The sequence below is a fragment of the Streptopelia decaocto genome, assembly GCF_964273445.1.
Source record: "Streptopelia decaocto genome assembly, contig: HAP1_SCAFFOLD_51, whole genome shotgun sequence".
Lineage (NCBI taxonomy): Eukaryota > Metazoa > Chordata > Aves > Columbiformes > Columbidae > Streptopelia > Streptopelia decaocto.
The window spans coordinates 436,706-446,140 of NW_028117052.1; the positions used below are offsets into that span (position 1 = coordinate 436,706).

Consider the following 9,435-nt stretch of genomic DNA (forward strand, 5'->3'; position numbering starts at 1 on the left):
GCCAGGCTGGACGGGGCTCTGAGCAGCCTGAGCTGCTGAAGATGTCCCTGATCGCCGAGGGGAGTTGGACCAGACGGGCTGTGAATGTCACTTCCAACTCAAACTACTTTGTGATTCTAGGATTCAGTGACAGGAAAGACTGGATGCATCGATGCTGATAACCAGAAAAGGTCTTATCTGGCTTGCGCGAGCCAGGCCGGCAGCTTCACCCAGCAGATCTCCCCACCCGAGTGGAGAGCTGACCCACTTCTGTACAACCGACCCTGCCCCTGCCCCACAGTGCCCAGAGGATGCTGCCCAGGGCCCCAGGATGGACATTTGTGGGGAAGTATTGGGAGCACTGGGAGGTTTACTGGGAGCACTGGGGGTTTACTGGCATGTCTTGGAGGTTTCCTGGGAACAATGGGGGTTGCTGGGATCGCTGGATAGGATAGTGGGGGTTAGTACCTACACTAGCAATATTAGTGGGGGAGTACTGGGAATACTGGGAGGGTTACTGGGAGCATGTGGCGTTGCCTGAGTGTTACTGGGAGTACTGGGTGGTTACTGGGAGCACTGGGAGGGCTACTGGGAACACTGGGGGTTTAGTGGGAGTCCTTGAAGGATTACTGGGAACAATGGAGGTTGCCGTGAGCACTGGAGGGTTTAGTGAGGGCCACTGGGTGCTCTGGGGAGGTGGCTGGGAACACTGGGGGTTGCTGGGGAGTTACTGGGAGCAATAGGTGGTTACTGGAGCACTGGGAAGGTTACTGGGAACAGTAGGTTTATTAGTGGGGGGTTGCTGGGGCTTTACTGGGAGGGTTATTGGGAGTGTAACTGGGAACATTAGAAGGATTAGTGCGGGGTTATTGGGAACATTGTGGGGGTTACTGGGAACATTCCAGTTGGTGGGGGTTTACTGGGAGCACTAGGTGGTTGCTGGGAGCACTGGGAGGGTTATTGGGAGCACTGAGGGTTTATTGGGAATTTTTGGAGGATTACTGGGAACAATGGGGGTTGCTGGGAACACTGGAGGGGTTAGTGGGGGGTTACTGGGAGCACTGGGAGGGGTTACTGGGAACAGTGGGTGTTGCTGAGGGCTCACATGAAAGCACTAGGTGGTTACTGGGATCACTGGGAGGGCTAGCGGGGGATTCCTGGGGGCAATGAGGGGGTTGCTGGGGCTCACTGCAAGCACTGGGGGGGTTGCTGGGAGCACTGGGAGGTTTACTGAGAGCACTGGGTGGTTTACTGGGAGGATTACTGGAAACAGTAGGACGATTAGTGGGGGGTTACTGGGAACACAACATGGTTACTGGGAGCACTGTGGGGGCCTGCTGGGAGCACAAGGACAGTTAGTGAGAGCACTGGGGGTTAACTGGGCGTTCTTGGAGGATTACTGGGAACAATGGGGGCTGCTGGGAGCACTGGAAAGGTTAGTTGGGGGCTACTGGGAGCACTGGAGGGGTTAGTGGGGGTTGCTGTTACCACTGGAGGGGTTACTGGGAGCACTGGAGGGGTTAGTGGGAGGGTTCCTGGGAGCACTGGAGGGGTTAGTGGGAGCACTGGAGGGGTTAGTAGGAGCATTACTGGGAGCACTGGAGGGGTTACTGGGAGCACTGGAGGGGTCAGTGGGAGCATTACTGGGAGCACTGGAGGGGTCAGTGGGAGGGTTACTGGGAGCACTGGGAGCATTAGGGTGATACTGCTGTGGGTGTCCATCACAACCCACCAGCTCAGGGTGAGGACGTTGCCGAGGCCTCTCCAGCAGCTGAGAGCGGGCTCAGTCGCAGGCCCTGCTTGTCGTGGGGGTTTGAACTCCCCTGATGTTTCTGGAAGGACGACTCAGCCAGACACAGTCCAGGAGGTTCAGCAAGTGCATCCATGGGAACTTCCTGATGCAAAGGGTGGAGAAGCCGACCAGGAGAGGAGCTGCTGGACCTCATCCTCACTAACAAGGAGGGGCTGGTTGAGGCGGTAAAGGTTGAGGGCTGCCTTCGCTGCAGCAACCATGAGATGGTGGAGTTCAGGGTCTCGTGTGGCAGGAGCAGGATAGCAGGCAGAATTGCAGCCCTGGATTTCAGCAGGGCAAACTTTGGCTTTTTCAGGCAATTGCTGGGGGAAATCCCATGGGCAAGGCTACTTGAAGGTAAATCCATAAATCCATGGGTCCAGATGGGATGCACCCGCGGGTGCTGAGGGAGCTGGCTGAGGTCATTGCTGGGCCACTCTCCATCATCTTTGCTAAGTTGTGGCAAATGGGAGAAGTGCCTGAGGACTGGAGGGAAGCAAATTTCACTGCAGTCTTCAAAAAGGGCAAGAAGGAGGACCCGGGGAACTCTAGACCGGTCAGCCTCACCTCCATCCCTGGGAAACTGATGGAACGACTTCTTCTTGGTGCCGTCTCAAGGCGTATCAGGGATAAGAGGGTCATTAGGGGAAGTCAACATGGCTTCACCAAAGGGAAGTCGTGCTTGACGAACCTCACTGACTTTTATGAAGACATAACGAGGTGGATACATGATGACAAAACAGTGGATGTGGTCTACCTTGACTTCAGTAAAGCCTTTGACACAGTCTCCCACAGCATCCTCACAGCTAAACTGGGGGAGTGCGGTCTCGATGATCGGGTAGTGAGGTGACTGGGAACTGGCTGAAGGGAAGAAGCCAGAGAGTCGTGGTCAATGGGGCAGAGTCCAGTTGAGGCCTGGATCTCGTGCAGTGCCTCAGGGGGCAGTGCTGGGGCCAGTACTATTCAATAAATTCATCAACGACTTGGATGAGGGAATAGAGTGACTGTCAGCAAGTTTGCTGAAGACACCAAGCTGGGAGGAGTGGGTGACACTGGAAGCTGTGCTGCCATCCAGAGACCTGGACAGGCTGGAGAGTTGGGCAGGGAAAACGTAATGAAAAATAACAAGGGCAAGTGCAGAGTCTTGAATCGGGGCAGGAATAACCCCAGGTTATAGTATAAGTTAGGGAAGGACCTGCTGGAGAGCAGTGTAGGGAAAAGGAACCTGGGGGTCCTGGGGACAGCAGGGTGACCATGAGCCAGCACTGGGCCCTTGTGGTCAGGAAGCCAGTGGGACCTGAGGGGGATTAGAAGGGGGTGGTCAGTAGGTCAGAGAGGTTCTCCTGCCCCTCTGCTCTGCCCTGGGGAGACCACACCTGGAATATTGTGTCCAGTTGTGGCCCCTCAGTTTCAGAAGGACAGGGAACTGCTGGAGAGAGTCCAGCGCAGAGCAACAAAGATGATGGAGTGGAGCATCTCCCTTATGAAAAAAGGCTGAGGGAGCTGGGGCTCTTTAGTTTGGAGGAGACTGAGGGTTAACCTCATTAATGTTTATCAATATGTAAATGGTGAGTGTCACAAGGATGGAGCCAGGCTCTTCTTGGTGACAACCGATGATAGGACAAGGGGTAATAGGTTCAAACTGGAACTCAAGAGGTTCCACTTGAATTTGAGAAGAAACTTCTTCTCAGTAAGGGTGCCAGAGACTGGACCAGGCTGCCCAGGGAGGTTGTGGAGTCTCCTTCTCTGCAGACATTCCAACCCGCCTGGACACCTTCCTGTGTAACCTCATCTGGGTGTTCCTGCTCCGGCGGGGGAAATATAATGGATGATCTTTCGAGGCCCCTTCCAATCCCTGGCATTCTGGGATTCTGTGATTCTGTTATGGGTCCTTTGAATTGCCTTAGAGGTCTGGACTGAGCTTTCATCTGGACTGTTGCTGTGCTTGGAGGCTGCTGTCCTTGCAGACCAGATGAACTCACTCCTGCCACCCTGCCTGGCAGTTCATTCCATCCGCGTCACAGCTCTGTCTGCAGCACTGACAGCTCCAGCTCCCCCAGTCAGGTCCCTGGCTGAGGACATTGCCTCACATCTGGGCTGAAACACCCCAGCTGTGGCACCAGCCCAGCTCTGACCTGCCACAAGAAACCTGGTACCAAGTGTCCAAGAGCCCATGTGTGCAAAGGCTTTGCTGCAGAGCACAGACATGACATGGCCAAAGATTGATGAATGTCTCTCTAGACCTGGGAGTATAAAACCAGAATAAAATTGCTAAATCCATTCAACTGAAGATATTCCTTCTTCAGCTTGGAGAAATTAGATCCTTTGCTGTAACCTTCCAGGTGTCCTGTCTAATGATGGGACAAGAAGAGATGATTTTCATACCAGATTATTTTCTAAGAGAAAGAATATAATGCTGGCAAGAAGTGTCTGTGCAGAGGAGAGAGAATCAACATCACTGATTACTTGAAGCTGTTTGAAAGGTTGTGTCCCCGGAGCCCCAGGGACACCTGGAGGGAGCCCAGAGGGGACAGAGAAAGGGACATCATGGGCTGCTCCTGTGCTGCTGAGCTGGGCTGGGCTCCTGGGACACAGGGAGCTCATGGAAGCGGCAGCGCTGCAGAGAGACAGCTCTGCCCAGGAGCAGCTCCTCTGCACACGCAGCAAGGCTGAGGGCTCTGCCTGCAGCACCGAGGGCAGAGGAGACAGGCAAAGAGAGGTTAAAGACAACATGGGGTGGAGGATGCTGAGAGACCACTGGGAGAGAAATCTTCATAAATATTAAGCCTGTGGCTGCAGGACATTGCATCTGCAAATCATGGCAGACTCTGATAGCTGTCACACTGCAGAGCCTATAAGAGACATAAGTACAACTCTTAGAGATTCCCTGATGCAGAGGAGAGGATGTGCTGCAGAGCAGGGGTTGCCTTCTGCACTGTCAGAGTGACAAGACGTGAATGCTGCGTTCTCCCCAGGATGGCTGTGGGGTGTAAATGTAAGTGCGGAGGCAGGGGTGCCCAGAACTGTCCTGCAGAGCAGGGTCCCTGCACCCCAGGGCTGTGCTGGGCAGGGACTCTGCCGCCTGCCAGGGTCAGCGCTCAGCCTGCCCGGGGAGAGCCCAACAACACTGAGCCTGGAGTGTCCTTGGCTGGGAGGGCAGAGCTGAGATCCTGTTCATGTACAATGAGAGCGGTCAGTGGTTTGGAGATCAGCCCTTGGAAACCGTATTGCTCTGCTCTCAGCAGTGTCCGGTTTCTACTCAGGGGAACATCTGGGGCTGATCATCCTCCAGCTCAAAGAGATGCTGGCACAGGGCAGCTGAGACCAGGACTGATGGACAGACCAGCTGTCCCCACTCTGCACTAAGGGACAGTCCCTTTGTCTGTCAGCATCCACAAGGTTTCACTTGCAGTGAAAACATCGTTAAAGCATTTTTGCCTTAACAAACAAACAAACAAAACCTCCTCAGCCGTGGTGGGGTAGTTAGAATAAAATAAGGAAAACAAGATCTCTACAGCTCTGCTCTGCCATTAAGTGAAATGGGAGAGACGGTGCTCAAATGGACTTTGATATCACGAGTTGATATAATGTGAGACCACCCCATTTCTCTCTTTTCCTGTTGCTGTAGGGCAGGACTGAATTCAGTATAGTCCACAACAAAGATGCCTCTTCTCAATGACACCGTCAGCCAGCACGAACCACAGCTCGTAAAAGGGACCTGAACAGGGTAAGTCAGTCTAGGGGATTTCCATGAGAACTGGAACACATTTTGCTCAGAGAACTCTGCCCTAATTTCTCACTGCCTTTTCCTCATTGGACAGGTCCCCATGACCAGAAACAGCAAAAGTCCAACAGCAGCTCCATCACCCAGTTCCTCCTCCTGCCGTTCACAGACACACGGGAGCTGCAGCTCTTGCACTTCTGGCTCTTCCTGGGCATCTACCTGGCTGCCCTCCTGGGCAACAGCCTCATCATCACCACCATAGCGTGGGACCAGCACCTCCACACCCCCATGTACTTCTTCCTGCTCAACCTCGCCCTCCTTGACCTGGGCTCCATCTCCACCACTGTCCCCAAGTCCATGGCCAATTCCCTCTGGCAGACCAGGGCCATCTACTATGCAGGATGTGCTGCACAGCTCTTTGTCTTTTGCCTTTCAGTGGAGTTTTTTCTTCTCACAGTCATGGCCTATGACCGCTATGTTGCCATCTGCAAACCCCTGCACTACGGGACCCTCCTGGGCAGCAGAGCTTGTGTCCACATGACAGCAGCCGCCTGGGCCAGTGGGTTCCTCTGTTCTCTGCTGCACATGGCCAATACATTTTCACTGCCACTTTGCCAAGGTAATACCGTTGAACAGTTCTTCTGTGAAGTTTCCCAGATCCTTAAGCTCTCCTGCTCAGATGCTTGTCTCAGGGAATTTAAACTTCTTGTTTTCAGTACTGTTGTCTTTTTAGCATGTTTTGTGTTCATTGTGCTGTCCTATGTGCAGATCTTCAGGGCCGTGCTGAGGATACCCTCTGAGCAGGGTCAGCACAAAGCCTTTTCCACCTGCCTCCCTCACCTGGCCGTGGTCTCCTTGTTTGTCAGCACTGGCATGTTTACCGACCTAAAGCCCCCTTCCATCTCTTTGCCATCCCTGGATCTAGTGGTGGCAGTTCTGTACTCATTGGTGCCTCCAACATTGAACCCCCTCATCTACACCCTGAGAAACCAGGAGCTCCAGAATGCAGTGTGGAAACTGATGCCTGGATGACTTCCAGAACCTCTAGACTGTCCATCTCTTTCAACATATGACTCATAATGTAACTCATTACAGGTCCATCCTTTCTCATTAGTTTGTTATTGTTGTCATCAGTTTTATGTTTGTGTTGTCTTTTGTTGTGCCTTTTTTTTTTTTTTTAACTTTAATAAAGTTATCCACAAAGGAATGTGGACAGCCCATTTCAACTTCATTATCTACTTTCGCTAGTGTGACCCTGTGACTATGTGAACATGGGGCTCTACTCTATTTTTAGTTAAAAAAAAAATAAATGTACCTGTAATGACTTGTTTTTCTGACTGATACCCAAGTATCTACAAAAGAACCAAAACTCCTTCCTTGCAAGTTCCCTACCACGTGCAAGGGGAAAAGAGGGACCTAAAACCTTCCACGGCGAAAATGCAACGGGGCAGTCGTGGAGGTGCCCTCCTACCAGGAATGGGGAATGTTCCCATCCCTTAGAAAACCCTTCTCTCCCTCATGGCCTGCATGGTGTTTTTGTTTGGGAAACCCCTCATTATTGTGCAGGTGGTGACAAAACAGCATTTTCACATCCCCATGAACTTCTTCTTGGGACATTTGTTCTCCCTGGAGACCTTCTGCATATCCACTCCCCTATCCCAGCTGATGGGCAGCTTTGTGGCTGGGGACAGCACCATCCCTGCTCATCATTGTGTTAGTGCTGTTTCCTGCACCTTGTCCTTGTACAGAGCGCTCACTACTGGTGACCACATCCTACGATCAGTACTGGGCTGTGTGTCATCCCCTGCCCTGTACAAGACTCATGACCTGGGACACCTGTCTCCAGTGGCAGACACACTAGGGGTTCCTCTGTCATCTACAGGAATCGTTTCAGTCGTGTCCTGTGTACAGTTCTGTGGCCCCAGCAGAGCTGACCTCTTCTGTGATTTACCGTATTGCTGGAGCTCTCATGCAGTGACACCGTGACACTCAGGCTCTCTCCATTCCCATTCTCCTCTTCCTGTTCTCAAGGTTACCCTCTGTGTGTATTAGATCTCCGTGGGTAGGCAGAAGACATTCTCCACCTGTTCCTTTCTCCTCACCAATGCTGCTGTTTTCCACAACACCCTCATCCTTGTCTCTGTGATGCCCAGAACAACCCTTTTGAATAGTTTAACGAAGCCCATCCTCATGCTCCTTTTCAATCCCCCCATCTACAGACCGAGGACCAGAAAGTTTGCAGAGAGGGAGACACTTAGAAAATGCTCAGGAAAGCTGTGAGTGGCACGGAGGCCCCATTGGAGTCATGGGCACACAGGAAGAATTCACTTCTGATTCTCTTCCAAACAGTGCCTGATGAGCTAGACAGGTGTTTACTGTGCCCCTGGCACTCCCCTGGAACTGTGAGATATGGAGAAAACTTTTGATGTAGGAAGGGCCAGAGAGGTGCTATTAGAGCTGGCTGCAGTCATTGTGAGATCTCTCCCAAACATCTTGGAAAATCCAGAGAGAGCAGGGAGATTCCAAGATCCTCAGAAAAGGCAAATAACAAAGCCGGCTTCCAGAAGGACAAGAAAGAAGACTGGGACTATTACATTTAGATCAGCTTCACTTCAGTCCCTGGGGAGGTGATGAGGCAAATGCTCTTGCAACCATCTCCAGGCCATTGAAGGACAAGAAAGGGACGGCTGAAACTGCGTGAGAGGAGAAAGAAGGGCATGTTGTGTACCTGGACTTTTGCCAGTCCTTGAATGTGGTATCCCAAAGTCTTAGAGCAGGTTTCTGATGTCTGAACTGAAGATCTGGATGATGCGATGGGAGGGAAGTTGGCTGGCTGATCAGGAACAAATGCCATCAGCGGTACTGATGGAGCCAGATACTATCAGCATCCCTCAGTGACCACAAAAATTACACAAAAATGGCTTAAGAGCCTAACAATGCTGGAAATGAAGACTTTTTCAACTATTTCATAGAGATTGTTGTTTGTTTGTTTGTTTGTTTGTTTTTTCTGCATAGGTTTGTATAAAATTTACATTTTAGGCTTGATTCAGTTGTCCACACAGAGGTCTCCACTGTCTCCAAGATACTCTGGGTAACTGAGGCACCCAGGAGGGAAAGATAAGCCAGGATCCCTTCTGGTTCATGCGCTGGTTTGCAGGCACGGTACCTCTGGGGTGGTGCAGGGCTTGACCTTCCTCCAGTGCTGCTGGGTGGGCTGTGAAGAGGCTTCTCCAGCACAGAAGTACAATGAGTGCCTTTGGATGCTGGCTGAGAGGTCACTTCTGACTGGTCAGCACAGGGGACAGAGACACTCTGAGGTCATGAAGGTCATCAGAAAGCTTCCCCCAACAAGATGACACATGTAGGGAGGTCAGGGGGAACCTGTGCAAGAGAGATGGGAGATTTGGGGGAAGGGAGAGAGACTTTGCCAAAAGAGATGATGTTTTGGCGATGTTCTTGTGAAAACAGACTGTGAAAACATTTCTGTTTAGCCCCTTCTCGCGGTTTAGCCCGAGCTAGCAATCACAACCACGATAGCTGCTCACTCACTCCCACCCCCCACCCCCAAATGGGGGAGAGAATCGAAAGCGAAGGGAGAAACTCCTGGATTGAGATAAACACAGCTTAATAAAATAACAAAATAATACTAATATACCACCACGGCTAGTAACACATATAAAATGGAAAATGGAATATAAAATAAGAAACTCAATGCAATTCCTCACAAGCTCTGCCTGCACCAAGCAGCTGGTCCAAGAAAGAGAGAGAGCAGCCTGGTCGTGAACACCTGATCCCAGGGGAAGAGGGAAAAGTGCAGAAAGGCCCAGAGGTCATTGCAAAATGGTAAAATGGCAAAAGGTCAAACCAAAACAAGCTCCCAAATGGAACTCCACCGAAACACAGCAGAACTGAAACAGGTCTCAATCTCTGCATCCAGAAA

At 51.6% G+C, this 9,435-nt stretch overlaps 1 protein-coding gene across 1 annotated transcript; it reads left to right on the plus strand.

The window, feature by feature from the left end:
• Positions 1-4,747: 4,747 nt before the first annotated feature.
• LOC309451933 (olfactory receptor 14A16-like) lies at positions 4,748-6,527 on the plus strand (the record flags this gene model as incomplete). The annotated part of the gene is made up of 2 exons (XM_082076629.1): positions 4,748-4,766; positions 5,593-6,527. The coding sequence occupies 2 exons, from the start codon at positions 4,748-4,750 to the stop codon at positions 6,525-6,527; spliced, it is 954 nt and encodes a 317-aa protein (XP_081932755.1).
• Between the last annotated feature and the right edge of the window lie 2,908 nt (positions 6,528-9,435).